The sequence below is a fragment of the Thalassophryne amazonica genome, chromosome 5 (genome assembly GCF_902500255.1).
Source record: "Thalassophryne amazonica chromosome 5, fThaAma1.1, whole genome shotgun sequence".
In the NCBI taxonomy this organism is placed as follows: Eukaryota; Metazoa; Chordata; class Actinopteri; order Batrachoidiformes; family Batrachoididae; genus Thalassophryne; species Thalassophryne amazonica.
Window position 1 is genome coordinate 56,863,117 of NC_047107.1, and position 18,974 is coordinate 56,882,090.

General features: G+C 39.8%; 1 protein-coding gene across 1 annotated transcript; it reads right to left on the reverse strand.

The window, feature by feature from the left end:
• Window positions 1–9,001: 9,001 nt before the first annotated feature.
• Window positions 9,002–17,274, reverse strand: mat2ab (methionine adenosyltransferase II, alpha b). The gene is made up of 9 exons (XM_034170344.1): window positions 17,043–17,274; window positions 15,009–15,086; window positions 11,427–11,549; window positions 11,227–11,339; window positions 11,000–11,143; window positions 10,690–10,908; window positions 10,417–10,599; window positions 10,162–10,295; window positions 9,002–9,207 (listed from the first exon to the last, which is right to left on the reverse strand). Exons 1-9 carry the CDS (start codon window positions 17,134–17,136, stop codon window positions 9,105–9,107), a joined length of 1,191 nt encoding a protein of 396 aa, XP_034026235.1. The 5' UTR covers window positions 17,137–17,274; the 3' UTR covers window positions 9,002–9,104.
• Between the last annotated feature and the right edge of the window lie 1,700 nt (window positions 17,275–18,974).

The following is an 18,974-nucleotide window of genomic DNA, read 5'->3' on the forward strand; positions in this document are numbered from 1 at the left end:
GATATAGAGGGAGACTGTTGGTTGTTCCTCCTTTGGGTATACAAACCAGGAAAAGATCCGTATTTCCATTTTTTCCTCTGCGAAACAGATAGAGTACAGCAACCAATATTGACAGAATTGAGTACGTCAAAGGGGGTGTCCATACAAGCAAAGGGGGTGCCCATACAAGCAAAGGGGATGTCCGTACAAGGCACAAAAGACATGAAGGCAGATGACTGGTTCCTAGTAACTACAGGAATTAGTGGACAAAATAACAATTGGCTTTTAATGGCAGAACAAGCAGGACTAGCAGCAAAGAAGGACTGTGTTGTAGGTATGGGACCCAGACCTATATTACAGGTAATACCGGCAGCATTACCCAAAGACTGTCTGCTGACTGTTATGACACAGACATACATTGCAGCAAACAACAAATGTTCTAAGTGGGACAAGATCTATCCATTGACCAAATTGACTAAGATTAAACCTTTATTTTCAAGCAAAGTTGGGCATGCTAACCATACATGTGTACACTTGAAAGGGACAAGTAAGACTTTGGGTAGCTTAAACCACACTGCCTGGTGTAAGGATGTGGTCCATAGTACTCCCACATTCAAACCTGTCAGTAGGAGTGACGTATGGTGGTGGTGTGGTGATAACAGAATCTTTGACAGACTGCCACGAAATGTGTCAGGTTATTGTGCAGTAATATCATTATTGTTACCAGTTAAAGCTATACCCATGACCACTGAAGACGTTACGACATATGCAGCCTCTCTTATTCCTGAAGATTGGCAGAAAGGCATAGCCAGACAAAGAGTAAAAAGAGATTGGAAAGGAGTAGGAAATCCAACATATATTGATGCAATAGGAGTCCCCAGAGGAGTGCCTGACGAGTATAAACTGGTTGATCAAATAGCAGCTGGATTCGAATCTTCCATCTGTTGGTGGTGTTCAATTAATAAAAACGTGGACAGAATAAACTACATCCACTACAATGTACAGAAATTAGGAAATTGGACTGAGGAAGGATTTAAGGCTGTCCATTCACAGTTAGAAGCCACGTCCCTTATGGCCTTCCAGAATCGTATTGCTCTGGATATGTTGTTGGCAGAGAAAGGAGGTGTTTGTGCCATGTTCGGAGAACAATGCTGCACATTCATTCCCAACAACACAGCTGCAGATGGCAGTCTCACTCAAGCCATTGACGGGCTGAGGACGTTGAACAGGAAGATGAAAGAGCACAGTGGAGTAAACACCGAAGGCTGGGATTGGTGGCTGGAAGGGATGGGAAAATGGAGGTCTTTGATTTCTTCACTATTAGTGTCTATAGCAGTATTTGCTGCAATTCTAACATTGTGTGGATGTTGTTGTATTCCATGTCTCCGAGGCCTTGTAAATAGAATGATAACCACAGCAATAAGTCCAGGACCAGGAGGGGGACCAGCATCATATCCACTCCTGGGGCAAGACTACACCGAGGAGGACGATGACTCCCATGACCTGTACCCAGACCAATGGAAGTATGATGACCCAGACACCGATGATGGTGACAATGATGACATCACCTCTGGGGTGTAAGCCTATAGAACATACCATGATGAACCTCTTAGTGAAAATCTCAAAAAGAAGTGCTAAGCTGGGTGATGCCTACTGTATGTTTAACAGGCGATAAACAGGAGGGGAATGTTAAAGATTTTGTATATATGTTATCACTGTTAAACATTTGTACCTTTGTCTTCTTTCTCATGAGAACGGTGTTGTGCTGTTTTGCACCTAACCCTGAGACTGTACGTGTTATTCAACCTTGTTTTAGCATGCTGGGGTCAATCTGAACTGGGAATGAAGAGCTGGATGTACTTATTATTATTATTATTATACAACTTGTTTTTGTAGCCGCTAACGACTGGGAGTGAAGCATGACGGGGTCAGGCTGAACTGGGAGTAAGAGAACTGAAGGTTGTTTTGACTGTTGTGATGTGATGCTTAGTGTGAAGGAGTGTGAAGGACAGGACACTTCAGGCAGATGCAGAACAGCTGATAACTGCAACAGACGAACGAGATGTGCTGACCTTCGACGATAAGAGTAAAAGAAAGAAACTGTTTTTCCTTACAGCTGCACTTATTGACGTATGTGTTTATGTTACGGGAAGAAACTTGTCTTGCGTCATCCCCCCACCCTTAGGACAAGTTTTTTTTTATGTGATGAGGGCTTCTCTAATAAAAAGAGCGGGAGAGCAGGCCAGACTTTAGTGTAGCCTTGGTGTACAGCCTGACTGCACTCCGCGCGAGATAAATTTGAGTTTCTGTCTCACTGGTGTTTCTTGACTCTGTTTGTCTTATCAAGGTTTTAAGAATGTTTGGAGGAGAAAATACCCAACAATGACATTTGACCTTTGTGATCTTCAAAGGCTATACTTAAGGTCATAACTGTTTAACTCAAATGGTTTAAAGTATAGTGTATTAGTGCACCATCCCTGGTTCTCAAGACCAGGCACCGAGGTGGCTCTGTCCCTATTCTTCTTTCTTCCTCTTTTTTTTAAAAATATTTGATGTAAAAAAAAAAAAAAAGTAGAAAAGGGGGTGTTCACAATAATTGTAGCATCTGCTTTTGACACTACAAACTCAAAACTATTATGTTCAAACTGCTTTTTTTTAGTAATCCTGTGAACCACCAAACTAGTATTTAGTTGTATAACCACAGTTTTTCATGATTTCTTCACATCTGCGAGGCATTAATTTTGTTGGGTTGGAACCAAGATTTTGCTAATTTACTAGTGTGCTTGGGGTCATTGTCATGTTGAAACACCCATTTCAAGGGCATGTCCTCTTCAGCATAAGGCAACATGACCTCTTCAAGTATTTTGACATATCCAGACTGATCCACGATACCTGGTATGCAATATATAGACCCAACACCATAGTAGGAGAAAAATGCCCATATCATGATGCTCGAGCCACCATGCTTCACTGTGAACTGTGGCTTGAATTCAGAGTTTGGGGGTCGTCTCTCAAACTGTCTGCGGCCCTTGGACCCAAAAATAACAATTTTACTCTCGGTAGTCCACAAAATATTCCTCCATTTCTCTTTAGGCCAGTTGATGTGTTCTTTGGCAAATTGTAACCTCTCCTGCACCTTTTATTTAACAGAGGGACTTTGTGGGGGATTCTTGCAAATAAATTAGCTTCCCACAGGTGTCTTTTAACTGTCACGGCACTTACAGGTAACTCCAGACTGTCTTTGATCATCCTGGAGATCAATGGGTGAGCCTTTGCCATTCTGGTTATTCTTCTATCCATTTTGATGGTTTTCAGTTTTCTTCCAAGTGTTTCTGGTTATTTTGTCCATTTTAAAACATTGGAGATCATTGTAGGTTGTACAACCCCTGGCAATAATTATGGAATCACCGGCCTCGGAGGATGTTCATTCAGTTGTTTAATTTTATAGAAAAAAAAAAAAAGCAGATCACAGACATGACACAAAACTAAAGTCATTTCAAATGGCAACTTTCTGGCTTTAAGAAATACTATAAGAAATCAAGAAAAAAATTGTGGCAGTCAGTAACAGTTACTTTTTTTTAGACCAAGCAGAGGGAATAAAATATAGACTCGCTCAATTCTGAGGAATAAATTATGGAATCACCCTGTAAATTTTCATCCCCAAAACTAACACCTGCATCAAATCAGATCTGCTCATTAGTCTGCATCTAAAAAGGAGTGATCACACCTTGGAGAGCTGTTGCACCAAGTGGACTGACATGAATCATGGCTCCAACACGAGAGATGTCAATTGAAACAAAGGAGAGGATTATCAAACTTTTAAAAGAGGGTAAATCATCACGCAATGTTGCAAAAGATGTTGGTTGTTCACAGTCAGCTGTGTCTAAACTCTGGACCAAATACAAACAACATGGGAAGGTTGTTAAAGGCGAACATACTGGTAGACCAAGGAAGACATCAAAGCGTCAAGCCAGAAAACTTAAAGCAATATGTCTCAAAAATTGAAAATGCACAACAAAACAAATGAGGAACGAATGGGAGGAAACTGGTGTCGTCTGTGACCGAACTGTAAGAAACCGCCTAAACGAAATGGGATTTACATACAGAAAAGCTAAACGAAAGCCATCATTAACACCTAAACAGAAAAAAAACAAGGTCACAATGGGCTATGGAAAAGCAATCGTGGACTGTGGATGACTGGATGAAAGTCATATTCAGTGATGAATCTCGAATCTGCATTGGGCAAGGTGATGATGCTGGAACTTTTGTTTTGTGCCGTTCCAATGAGATTTATAAAGATGACTGCCTGAAAAGAACATGTAAATTTCCACAGTCATTGATGATATGGGGTTGCATGTCAGGTAAAGGCACTGGGGAGATGGCTGTCATTACATCATCAATAAATGCACAAGTTTACGTTGATATTTTGGACACTTTTCTTATCCCATCAATTGAAAGGATGTTTGGGGATGATGAAATCATTTTTCAAGATGATAATGCATCTTGCCATAAAGCAAAAACTGTGAAAACATTCCTTGCAAAAAGACACATAGGGTCAATGTCATGACCTGCAAATAGTCCGGATCTTAATCCAATTGAAAATCTTTGGTGGAAGTTGAAGAAAATGGTCCATGACAAGGCTCCAACCTGCAAAGCTGATCTGGCAACAGCAATCAGAGAACGTTGGAGCCAGATTGATGAAGAGTACTGTTTGGCACTCATTTAAGTCCATTTCTGAGACTGCCAGCTGTTACAAAAGCCAGAGGTAGTGCAACAAAATACTAGTGATGTGTTGGAGCGTTCTTTTGTTTTTCATGATTCCATAATTTTTTCCTCAGAATTCAGTGATTCCATATTTTTTTTTTCCTCTGCTTGGTCTAAAAAAGTAACTGTTACTGACTGCCACAATTTTTTTTTCTGATTTCTTATGTTTCTTAAAGCCAGAAAGTTGCCATTTGAAATGACTTTAATTTTATCATGTCTGTGATCTGCTTTTTTTTCTACAAAATTAAACTGAATGAACATCCTCCGAGGCCGGTGATTCCATAATTTTTGCCAGGGGTTGTAGATGAACAGCCTATAATTTTTTTGCACCTGCATATAAGTTTTCCCCTCTCCAATCAACTTTTTAATCAAACTACGCTGTTCTTCTGAACAATGTCTTGAACGTCCCATTTTCCTCAGGCTTTCAAAGAGAAACGCATATTCAACGGGTGCTGGCTTCATCCTTAAATAGGGGACACCTGATTCACACCTGTTTGTTCCACAAAATTGACAAACTCACTGACTGAATGCCACATCACTATTATTGTGAACACCCCCTTTTCTACTTTTTTTTTTCCTAATAGCCCAATTTCATACCCTTAAGAGTGTGTGTATCACAAATGCTTGGTCTTGTTGGATTTGTGACAACCTACTGGTACCTTGTTTCCCATGTAGCAATGGATTAATCTTTTTATCACATAGCATTACTATTATTCTGAAGACTAGTGTACGTCTTGGATCAACAAAGTATGTTCCTTAGCTGGGCCTGCTGTCGGAATATACTACACTCAAAGTAGTGCAAGATTTGACTTCTTGTAATGTACTTGAGTCAGTTGGAGTGATCAAAAATGATTAATTTCCTTCCCTTTCAAGAATGATCACTGAGCAGAAATTCTGCCTTATTTGAAGAGTTTTTACACAATCCCTGCAGTTTCTGATGCATCTTTAAACATTTAATGGAAAGGATATGGAGTGCAGCACATGTAAACAGAGGGTCAAGTCAATCCCCAAAACAAACATCACTACAATGGCCTTTATAACCAGGACTGCAATGCTCCTGATGTGTAGCTGGATACATTACATGGCAGCACTCACATTAGTATCATGGTAAATGTGATACATTATTACCACATTGAATCGTTCTGTGCTCAAGCATAAATCTGACCAGTAAGAAAAACAAGCCTATAGTATCAGGTCTGTCAAAATATATTTCAGCAGTTTTTGACCTTTATTTTGTCTATTGAACCCTGTAACATCTTGAGGCCTCAATGTACCATGACCTCCTTACAGGCTGTAAAAGTTCTACAGGTGGACCAAAATGTTATTAAATATTAAAAGCTTTGACTGCTATCCCAGCTGACAGGCTGCAGCCCCCCCACAACCCTTAACTGGACTAAGCAGTTGAAGATGTGTGCGCAGTCAGGGGTTGTAATCATGAACTCCTGAGTGCTTTTAGATCTTAAAAGGCCTGTCATGAAAGCACATTAACAGCTATGATGATTTGGCGCTATATACGTGCTCTGATGTCAGTTTATCTCCATAGAAACTACCCAAACAATCTTTCAAACTGTTTAAAGGGACATTACAGTGTTGTGGTGGAAATTACGGCAATAGTGTGGGACTACATTTTGTAAAAAAAAAAAAAAATAATAATCACAACAGTTGTATGACATTGAATACCCCAATTATGTTTTGATTATTTTACTTGTATTTTATTCAGATATTTTAAAACATTAGAAAAAACATTTCTTTACCATTCATTTTTATCATTGAAGATCAAAAGTCTGGGTGTGGGACAAGCACAAAATGGCAATATTTGCATATAATGATGCTGAAAAAAGGTGAAAAAGTCATCATAGACTACTAGAACAAATTTCTTAACACACTTTCATTGTAAAGATAACTATAAGTGAAATTTCCCCTTTTTTCTGTTTTTCATACAATATGATCAAAGGACATAATACATGCCCGTAGTCTAAGAATCACCCTTTTATGACTTAAATATTCATAATCCAATCGCATTTGGTCCTTTGTGGCTAATTTGTCTGCCCATTCATTTTAGGGCAGCAATCACCCAAAAGGTGCAGATTCATGGCATGTTCCTCTTTGGATTGCTAATCAAGTCATAATCTGATCGCATCCACCACATGAACGATTCAGGTCACACAACAAGAGCTAGTAGAATCAATCACTAAGAAGCTGACAAGTTTACATAGGTGTGTTTTGGACACATCACATTAGAACCTGATTTATTTATACTTTTGAAGTAGGTGGAGCCCAGTCTAAAAATGTTGAGTGCCTAGAATTTATTTTAATATTTGTTTCTTTAACCATTGAAAGAACTAATATTTAGCAGTCTGATATTTTGTTTGGGAGGGTGTAAGGACTCAGGTTACACAAACATTAGCTTTTGCAGTGCCAAATGTGGGTGTTTTTGGTCAGTTTTAAGGTCCTATTTGCTATGCAATAAACATGTAGACAGATTAGGATAAACACCATTATCCTCCAATAGGGAGGAAGATGTGATGTTTTTTACGTAACAGCAAAAAATAATACAAAACAAGAATACACATAATTGAAGAGAGTAGCTGTTTATTACAGACCATTCAGAATCCATCCAATCTGAACAGTATCTACTTGTTCCTCTGGAAGGTGAATGCATGTTTGTGTTGAAAGATGAGGAAATAGAAAAGGCACTCTTACTGTAACCAACAGGTTGACCCTCCATGTGGCAAAAAGGGAAAACCAAAAAATAACTTACAACTATCCAGCACATGGGATGGTTATGTAAACAAGGTTGGTTTCTCTGTACTACACCAACCAAATGTTACCATCCCACTGTGGATAGATAAGAGCCTAAAAACTGCTGACATTTCATGGGGCCTGACAACTAACCCACCTGCAAAAAAGTAATCTGTGGTTCAAAAAAAGAATGTAAAATAGTGAACGGTCACCAGACATTTGCTGAGGCACACCAAAGCTTTTCTGTACAACACTTTGGAGCCGCAAGCCAAACACTGAAAATGGTTTAAAAAAAAAAAAGAAAAAGACAGGAGTGTTCAACTCTGCCATCTGAAATCTCAGCTTCTCTGTATCCACGCCAAGTTTCAGAGAACAAATAAATAAGTCAGTTTTCATTCTATCCATAAGACTGGTCAAAAACATGCTCCTTAAGGATAGAGATGGGAACCAGGTTTCTCTGTAGCTGCACCCTGCCATCAACACACATTAAGGAGTAAAAGGGCCTCAAGTCACTGCAAACCACAACAGAATCAAGTAAAACTACATTTTAAAAAGGACTCACCATTTCAGCGTATTTATATCAATTTTCATCAAGTACAACCAATGCCTCTGCAGACCAGAGCACCAAAATAGCAGCTTCTGACTTTTCTGTATAACATCAGAAAACAGCAAAGGTCTGTAAGGACGTGAGGCTTTATGCTCATTTGAGAGCAAAAATAATTAGGATCTGGCTCTCCCCTTAGCCTGCAATGCATAGCATTTTCTATGAAAACAGCCACCAACCCTCATTTGTGCCATTACTGCATCCTCCACAGAGATAATGCAGTAAAGCAGATGTCTCAAACCAGTTCCAGAAAGGGCCAAGAGTGCAGTTTTTCTGTGCAACAACCGACTCCAGCAGGTGATTTCACTGATTAACATCACTTTGAGCAGGTGAAATCAGTTAATCAGTGAAATCACCTACTGGAGTGGGTGGTTGCACAGAAAGCCTGCACCCTCTCAGCCCTTTCTGGAACCGGTTTGAGACCTCTGTAGTAAAGGTAATGAGAAAAGAATTAACACCGGGTTTGGACAATCACTGCACCATAAGGTCAAAAGGGGAATGTTTCGAAAGAAAGAACCTAAACATGTTTGAGAACATCCCAGATTTCAAATTTTTCTTGAAAATAGACTTGTCAATTTAGGACTCCACAAAAAAACCTTCACATCAGTAGCACCAGTTAATAAGTTAAACACATGACCCAATATGCCACTACTACGACGCTCAACATAAGGCTGACTACAGAATGTGGAAGGCCGGAACACAACTGAACCTACACATGGTCTAATCAAACGGAGACGCAGGAACCTCCAAAAGGTTAACATGAAGTACTACAGCACACAGGAGTTTACAGAACAAATGCGTTCTTTAAACATGAAGCTTGAGGCATGCCTCCTAGGATCCAGTACAATACTGGAACTGACAGAAAACCGTAACAAGACAGAAAAGAGATGAAGAAGGGATGGTCATTAAATAGATGGCATTATTATGTGAAGTTATTGGGCATTTCACCCCCTGGAACCTTGGAGGCTTCTCTGTAGTATACACCAACAAGCCTGGGGGGAAAAGCTTAACAGGTTTAGTATTTCAGCTTTTTGGGCACCTCCCACGTAAAGGAGTCTCGGCCAAAGTGGCCGTAGGCTGCAGTCCTCTGATACACAGGTTTCTTCAGATCCAGCTCCCTGGAATACATAATCAACAAATTTAGCAGCAGTCACATGAAGTGACTTCAGATGCACACGAGTAAACAAGTAAATGCTCATAACCCAGTGGAGGATTGAGAACAATGAAATTTAATTTTCTTTTAAGTGGTGAAAGAAAACAAATAGAAGCTGACACTTACCCTGCTAACCAAAACTCATCCTTAAGTAGTGTGGTGACTGTAGATTGTACATCAAACCACACTAACTCAATTCAGTATTAAATACAAAAAAGGTGTAAACCTCCAACTGTATAAAAACACAAGCTGCAACACAATGGTATTTGCATCATTGATTAATTTATTGATTACCGTATGTCCTTGCTTAGTTGTTTGGCTATTAATTGATTATAATGGACAAAATTCACTGGTCCACCTGAATCCATTATATGCAAGTTTTACTATATATGCACATACAGTTGAAGTAGTTAATTTAATTTGATTAATCCTTGCAAGTCTCGTAAAGACAACCAAAATATACTGCAAGAAAAAAAAAAAAATCAGATGTCCTGTGCACTCTGGTTTCATAAAATGTTTGCATGTCAGCAAAAATCACTAAATTGTTATTACAGCTTTAACCCCCATTCCCACGTGCACGGTCATTAGTAAGAAAGTCCGACTTGGAAAGAGGAAGTAGGGCCAATTAACTGTCATTCCAACGATTCGCTACAGAGGTCATGATAATATTTTGCTGTTCCCTTTTCCTGGAGCAGTGCCTAAATCCATCTCTCATTTATAGTCTGACTACAAGCTACAAAACTGTCAGACAGATACCAGTCATCTACCTCAGTGAGTAAAGATTCTGCAGAAATGACTTAAGCAGATAAAGTTTTGGAGAGAGAAATACATGTGCAAAGTTTAACAGAACAAGCCTGAGCGGAAAACAGGGAAGACCCTGGAGCAATGCTGCCGTTTCAAGAAGCAGCATGTACATTACCTGACAATGACTCCAGGGCGCAGATCAAAGTTCTTCTTCACAATGTCAAGCAGCTCTCTCTCACTCTTTTTGGAGGTCCCATAGTGGAAGATAGAAATGGAAAGGGGATGGGAAACTCCAATGGCATAGGATACCTAATACAGCACATATACATAGGTTATATCAAGTACACCAATGCAAATGAAACTCAAGGCAGGAATCACTTACAGCTCCTTTCTCCACAATAAACACACTGAGCAAGGTACCTCCTCTCACCTGAACCAACACTCTCCTACAAAGCCCAGCCTTCACTAGAGATTTTGCCACCCAACGGGCAGCATAAGCAGCAGATCGGTCAACCTTTGTGTAGTCCTTGCCCGAGAAAGCGCCACCACCATGAGCACCCCAACCACCGTAAGTGTCAACTATGATTTTACGACCAGTCAGACCAGCATCTCCCTGTAACACAACAGAGGATACAGTTAAGCTCACCAAATGATGCCCCTCCCTCATCTCTGTCACACAAATGCCACACCACCAGGAATTCACCTGTGGGCCCCCGATGACAAATCTTCCACTGGGCTGCAGGTGGTAAATTGTGTCATCATCCAAATAAATGCAGGGAACAACAGCCTTGATGACCTTGTCCTTTAAAGCATCTCTCATCTCTTCCAGACAAACATGTTCATCATGCTGCACAGAGATTACAATTGTGTGCACTCGCAGTGGAAGCATGGCGCCACGGTCCTTGTGGTACTGTACTGTCACCTGCACAGGACAAAAATATGCATGAAGTGATTCCAGGCATTCCAGCATATATACAATTCCCTTAACTTAGAACTAAGACTATTAGCCCTACCTGGGTTTTAGAGTCTGGTCTAAGCCAAGGAAGGGTGCCATTGCGCCGTAGTTCAGCCATTTTTGCATTCAGCTTGTGGGCAAGGACAATTGTGAGTGGCATACACTCATCTGTCTCATCGGTGGCATATCCAAACATCAAGCCCTGTAAAATTCACCAAGAAAAGTTTCAGCACTCAAAAACAGGAAATTGGTCACTTGTCTTAAACTTTGACAGTCAAAGCTGACCTGATCTCCTGCTCCGATGTCCTCCTCACTGCGGTCGATGTGAACACCCAAGGCGATGTCAGGAGACTGCTGCTCCAAGGCCACAAGAACATTGCAGGTCTTATAATCAAACCCTGCAGCAACAAGACAAGAATATGAATAAGCCAGTACAAGATGTAATCCAGAAATCCCATCACCATATTTTCAAAATATCACTATACCTTTAGAAGAATCGTCATATCCAATTTGACGAAGGGTATCCCGTACAATTTTCTGGTAATCCACTACAGCATGTGATGTCACTTCACCTGCCAACAGGATCATCCCAGTCTTGGCAACAGTCTCTGAAACACACAAAACACCATGAAGAAAAAACAAAAAACAAAATAAAAAACAAACACCTGCAAGTATATGCCAGAAGCCGTATCTTTCAGTTTTACAAGAACAGTAACAAAATACTTGTCCTTACCGCTAGGGCAGTCACAATTATTACAATATTCGCCAGTCGCGATTATTTTTCATATTTGCGAATATTTTTCATAATCGCGATTACCGTGAATTACTTATTTTATCCACAAAGTTGCATAAAACGACTCAATCTAATGTCATCGTGCTGCTGCAGCCACACGCAGCCTCGCTGCCTCACTCACTGTTTCCTCTCGTCTTGGTCGGATGGTTAGCGAGGCTCGGATAATAACACAGAGCGTGAGGAGGTTCTGGTTCCAAAGCCACGTACCACGGCACCGCTGTGGATGCATTTCAGTTTTAAGTACGGCTGCCATGACTAGTTGACTAGTCACGACTACGTTGATGACTGAAGTCATTAACAACCAATTTAGTAGTTGACGAGTCATTTATTTTATTGAAGTCTTTTGTTTTTCCTCTCAATTCATAGTTTTAGGCAGCCGTCCTGCCATCATTTGGACGTTCAAATTTTGAATAAGACGGCCGATTAAAACAGTGGCCGTCTTATTCAAAGCCGTTTAAAATGGGTAGTTTACTGTAGGAGCTGTGTGTGTGCGCGCAGAATCAACTCGCTACAGACTGCAAGGGAGGGAGCAGGTGAGATTCCTGAACAGAGGCACAAGACGTTACATTCTGCTGTGAACCATCAGTGCACTTAAGACAGCGAGTGCGGAGCAGAGAGAGGATTTTTAACCCGAGTGAACATGTTTTTAAAAAAAAACAAAAAAAAACCTTAGGGCTGCCTTTACTCTCTGTATTTTCTCTACACGTGTGGTTCTGACGGCGCCGACCTGTTCACACCATGTGCGCATCGTATACTGAATTTATGAGCTCACGAGATGAAATAAACAGTCAGATATCCTTAAAACATCCTTAAAAATGAGAATATATAAATGAACTGAGCAAAAATTACACACACGGGTTTAAAAAAACCCTGCTGTGGAGCTGTGCAGAGGCACAGATCACAAAAAGCTGAACTTTAACAGCTGTTATTTTCCAAAGGTATGCATTTGTTCAATCTTGAGCTTAATGTAGTGTTCAAGCACAAAACGTGACTGATGAGGAAAAAAAGGATGACTTCATCACACTAAAATGAACTGGAGTCACAATAAAAATACAAGCGGCTGATTTCTGTTATTTTTCAAAGTTATTAAGCTGCAGCTATATGGTTTTAATTATTTCAAAGTGAGTTGCCTCTTATTGTATTCTGATTTATTAAAAAAAAAAAAAAAACAACAACACGGGGAGTGTAATCAGCCTGCATTGTTGTTAAGTTTATATCAGTTTTCCTGAACATGTCCAGGTGTTTTTCCTTCTTTATACAACCCCTGGCAATAATTATGGAATCACCAGCCTCGGAGGATGTTCATTCAGTTGTTTAATTTTGTAGAAAAAAAAAAAAAAAAAGCAGATCACAGACATGACACAAAACTAATGTCATTTCAAATGGCAACTTTCTGGCTTAAGAAACACTATAAGAAATCAGGAAAAAAAAAATTGTGGTAGTCAGTAACGGTTACTTTTTTAGACCAAGCAGAGGGAAAAAAATATGGACTCACTCAATTCTGAGGAATAAATTATGGAATCACCCTGTAAATTTTCATCCCCAAAACTAACACCTGCATCAAATCAGATCTGCTCGTTAGTCTGCATCTAAAAAGGAGTGATCACACCTTGGAGAGCTGTTGCACCAAGTGGACTGACATGAATCATGGCTCCATCACGAGAGACGTCAATTGAAACAAAGGAGAGGATTATCAAACTCTTAAAAGAGGGTAAATCATCACGCAATGTTGCAAAAGATGTTGGTTGTTCACAATCAGCTGTGTCTAAACTCTGGACCAAATACAAACAACATGGGAAGGTTGTTAAAGGCAAACATACTGGTAGACCAAGGAAGACTTCAAAGCGTCAAGACAGAAAACTTAAAGTAATGTCTCAAAAATCGAAATTGCACAACAAAACAAATGAGGAACGAATGGGAGGAAACTGGTGTCAACGTCTGTGACCGAACTGTAAGAAACCGCCTAAAGGAAATGGGATTTACATACAGAAAAGCTAAATGAAAGCCATCATTAACACCTAAACAGAAAAAACAAGGTTACAATTGGCTAAGGAAAAGCAATCGTGGACTGTGGATGAAAGTCATATTCAGTGATGAATCTCGAATCTGCATTGGACAAGGTGATGATGCTGGAACTTTTGTTTGGTACCATTCCAATGAGATTTATAAAGATGACTGCCTGAAGAGAACATGTAAATTTCTACAGCCATTGATGATATGGGGCTGCATGTCAGGTAAAGGCACTGGGGAGATGGCTGTCATTACATCATCAATAAATGCACAAGTTTACATTGATATTTTGGACACTTTTCTTATCCCATCAATTGAAAGGATGTTTGGGGATGATGAAATCATTTTTCAAGATGATAATGCATCTTGCCATAGAGCAAAAACTGAAAACATTCCTTGCAAAGACACATAGGGTCAATGTCATGGCCTGCAAATAGTCCGGATCTTAATCCAATTGAAAATCTTTGGTGGAAGATGAAGAAAATGGTCCATGACAAGGCTCCAACCTGCAAAGTTGATATGGCAACAGCAATCAGAGAAAGTTGGAGCCAGATTGATGAAGAGTACTGTTTGTCACTCATTAAGTCCATGCCTCAAAGACTGCAAGCTGTTATAAAAGTCAGAGGTGGTGCAACAAAATACTAGTGATGTGTTGGAGCGTTCTTTTGTTTTTCATGATTCCATAATTTTTTCCTCAGAATTGAGTGATTCCATATTATTTCCCTCTGCTTGGTCTAAAGAACTAACCGTTACTGACTGCCACAATTTTTTTTTTCCTGATTTCTTAGTGTTTCTTAAAGCCAGAAAGTTCCCATTTGAAATGACTTTAGTTTTGTGTCATGTCTGTGATCTGCTTTTTTTCTACAAAATTAAACAACTGAATGAACATCCTCCGAGGCCGGTGATTCCATCATTTTTGCCAGGGGTTGTAAGAGTTTGGTGTTTGCTCTACAAAGTTTTAAAACAATAAAATGTTCATACTGTTCTTTATAGCAGTTCTGTAATTTCAGAAATTCAACAGAAACAACCACAAATCATAAAAAGTTGGGACTATATGTAAAATGAAGATAAAAATAAAAATGTTGCACTATTCCCAGTTTCTCCACTCACAGAAGCCAAACGTTCTTCCAGAGTTGTGTAATTATACAATTATAGTAGAATATAAAGAAGGGGGGAAAAAATAGACAATGTAATTGTCAATCACAATTATTTGCCTGACAATTAACCGTCTCCAGAAATTCCTAATCGTGACAGCCCTACTTACCGCATGCTACTTTGGCATCAGGGTCCTGCTTGAGATGGGCATCTAGCACAGCATCACTAATCTGGTCACAAATTTTGTCTGTAAGCGAGACCAAAAGACAAAGTAAAACAATATATATAGTGTTAAAATGCAGACATTTGATTGACACTTTTATATCATAAAAGTACTTGCTTTGCAAATACTGTCTGGATCACCTGTGAGCTTATATTACACAGAAATCAGTTTATAAATATCATGCTGCAAACTCAAAATTAGAATATTCAGTGTCTTACCTAGAGGCCTGGTAGACAATAGGAACCCAACAGCCCCCACCCCCCCTTTAAATTTTTTAGTAATAATAAATGAATTTGGATGTCAATCATTTCAATGGCTCCACAGCACTTCAATTGCAGCTTCACCACCAAATTCACCATGCAAGTAAAAACACAGATTTCTGTGAATTTCTGGAAAACTTTCATCACTGAAATATGAGCTTCATAATATGGTATGTATACACATTCTTGGACCATCCAGTCGGCACCAGTGTCCACCAGGTGGCAGCACAGCACGTGTTCATTATTAAACCACGGGTGGCTCAAAGGTTTCTAGATGTTTAGAAGCAGCATTTCAAGTTAGTGCTTGCAAATTTCCAGCAAAGACAAAAACTTCTGGACTCATCATCAGTCACAGATTCAGGGCAGCACGGTGAATTAGTGGTTAGCACTGGTGCCTCACAGCAAAATGGTCGTGAGATTGCTTCCCGCCCTTTAGTATGGAGTTTGCACGTTTTCCCCGTGTCTGCCTGAGTTTCCTTCGGACACTCCTATTTCCTCCCACAATCAAAACATGCTTATTTAGAGTCCGGTCCCCGGGCACCGGACTGTGGCTGACCACTGCTCCTAGTGGTTGGATTGTGTCCAACTGTAATTAGGAAGGGTTAAATGCAGAGGACAAATTTTGTTGTATGTATGTATAATGACAATTAAGGCTGTATTCTCTACTATTCTCTCCTCTGTGGTGCTGGGGATTCCCCATAGCTCATTCGGCGCATCCTGGCTGTAACCAATCCCTTACATACATATGATGGATTCTGTCTATTTCACTCTTCTGAGACTATACGAATAATATCAGTTCTAATCTTTATCAAATGTTAACAATTATGTTAAAACATAAAAGTGCACATGCAACATGTACAAATGCCATTAAAGGTAACAATTTCATATTTCTGATTTCTACAAAAAAAGAAGAAAAAAATTTTTTTAAAGGCAATTTAAATCATGATTTAAATCAATTTGTACCAGCCCTGAATATAACAGTGGGTTCCCCCCCCCCCCAACTTATCTCCCCATTTCCTCATTAGTATAGAATATAATGCTCCACACCCTAACAGTTGGTGGCAGTAATACACCGGGTCGGATTGCAAATCGCCCCCCCCCCCCCCAAAAAAAAAAAACCTCGATAGAAGATGATGCTGTAACCGGCAGTCTGTTTATGATTGAACAAGGCCACCATTTGATCCGCAACACCGGCTGGTGGGAGTGGCTCAGATTTCGTCAGCCGCCATTTCAGCGTGCGCACGTGTAATGGTGAAAGGATTTCGCGCGCATTTAGTATAGACTATCGGATGCAGCAAAACATTTTAGACCCTTGATTAACACGATAACGCATTAAACACGGCTAAAAGAACGTGTGTTCTGTCCTTGGTTCCACACAGCAGCCGCCATGTCCGTGCTTGTTAGCTGCGGTGGCGTGAGTCTGTACGACAGACACGGTACATCGATCCGTTTACGATTTACAAAATCAAGTGTTCATTTATAGAATGCTGACACCGTGAGCGTAAGACAGCGGTACATACAGATATCTCTGCTCTTTGCTGTCAGACCAAGTTATGACCTCCATTCAGTCACAATTAGCTAGCTAGCTAACAGCGCGTGCGCTGAGTGAGGACTGGCCGAGCAGGCCGTAACGTTTAGAACAGTTCCAGCAATGTTTTAAATGTTATTTTATTTGTGGGATGTTCCCGTACTGTGTGAGTAACCTTCGACTCGGACTTACCGGGATGTCCTTCTCCGACCGACTCGGAGGTGAACAAGAAGCAGTCTTCATCGATAAGGTCATTATGAAAACCGTTCATCTCTCCGTTCATCATTGTCAATAACGGGCTTAGGGCACGACTTTTAAGATTTATTGTTTATTTGGAAAAGTAACCGTCTATGGTTGTCCGTCCGCAGCAGTAAGTCCTTCTAGACGCAGAGCTGCAGTATTTATCTGATGAAGTCAGAAGATCTGACGTCACCAACTACCGAAAGGGGTGTGGCTTCACAGTCTATGGCAGTAACTGGTCATAACCTAAAGCAGAGAGGTAATCAGTAAACACTATGTGCTGACAAAATGTTCTGTTGATGCAAAGCTCGGGTCTGTCAGCACATTTAACGCAAGATAGTGTGTGTGTGTGTGTGCGCGCGCGTCAGCACACTGCTGAAGAATAAAATCAATTATGCTCACAAAGATCTGCAGGCGTGAAGTTTGATTTTGACTTTCATTCACATGTTCACAAGTCTACTGTAGATTTTTGATAAATCAAAATAATTTTGTGTTTTGGATGGAGGCACATACATTCATCCTATACTGTGTTTGTGCACATCTAATCATAGTCATATTGTACCAGCAAATAGATGTTTCTGTTGATAAAAATTTAACTAAACCAACACTGGTGTCATGTATCTGATAAACTGCACTCATCAGAACATTCACTTCTACAGTAAAACAAATAAATAAACCTGAAAAAGTGCAAAATGTTAAGAGGCAAGGTTAGGTCTCTCATAAACTGATTGTACTTCACTGAAAAAGCTTTCATCTTGAACTTACCCTTTAGGCTCTGTTGTCTAATGCAATTAAGAGCTCTAATCATGGACATGTTATGCTTCTGTAAGCTCTCAGGTACTTTAATATCTCCAAATCTCAGGATTATTGTTTTAGCTTCAAAACAGGACTGCATTATTTCTCTGCATTATTTCACCATTTTGCAAAACAACAAATATATCCTGAATTCTGACATTTACGTTAAATCAAAACTGCATTTTATAATCATGTAGTTCTATGATTACTTTTGACCTTGATGCATGGGCGCAATTTGGTGGGGGATAGAGGAGACATGTCTCCCCCACCTTTTCAACCAGGGGGGGACAGAATATGGTATGTCCCCACCACCTTCTGACATATATGTGTGTACTTGAAACATGCTATGCCAGTCTTATGTGCAAACCATGTCAGAATAGTATCTTTGTTTCTGCAAGTTTGTATTTTTAGCAGCACTGACTTCTTTACAACACCTGTTTCTTGTTTGTCACATTCGGAATTTTCTGGGACTGCGTTTGCCCAGATTTGAAACCAAAAATAGTTGCCTCTCTGGACTAGTGTCTACACATAAGTATCAATGGACCATATGCTAATTTACTAAATTTTGAAAGTTAGAAAAGGAAATCAGAAAAGCTATCTGGGACCTCAGAAAGCCCATCTGCAATTATTGCTTGATCTCCAAAATCAGTCTATGCAAGCAAAATTATGTTCATGTTATGATCTGTTGTTTTTTCAAACTTATGCAAAAACAAATCTTGAGGAAAAAAAATGCAGTATGTGATAGTTAATAATTATTAAGAGCCTGTTCTTTCATATTTATGAATACATTTTACCACATTGCAGTTGTTTTTTTTAATGAAAACTCAACCTATCATTCTTTTTGAGTTCTACACATGTGGTGATATCTTATTTACACCAGGATGTTAATAAAATCATTGCTGGCTATTCTCAGAATAAAGTACTTATATCCACAGTTTCAAATTGCATAAGTCAAATGGTGTCCACTTTATGGTCTTCTCAAAACATTAAAATTACTGTTCTGGATGCTCAGAATGCATCTGAGCTTATCTAGAAATCGTTGGCCCCCAGACCCTCGGCCTATGGGCTTCGGCCCTGCAGGCCTCGCAC

Excerpts from the sequence above, each read along its gene's own strand:
- mat2ab (XM_034170344.1), bottom strand. The coding sequence starts at position 17,136 with ATGATGAACGGAGAGATGAACGGTTTTCATAATGACCTTATCGATGAA. Across the intron at positions 15,087-17,042 it reads GGTCGGAGAAGGACATCCCG|ACAAAATTTGTGACCAGATT; the intron begins GTAAGTCCGAGT and ends TCTCGCTTACAG. Across the intron at positions 11,550-15,008 it reads TGATGCCAAAGTAGCATGCG|AGACTGTTGCCAAGACTGGG; the intron begins GTAAGTAGGGCT and ends TGTGTGTTTCAG.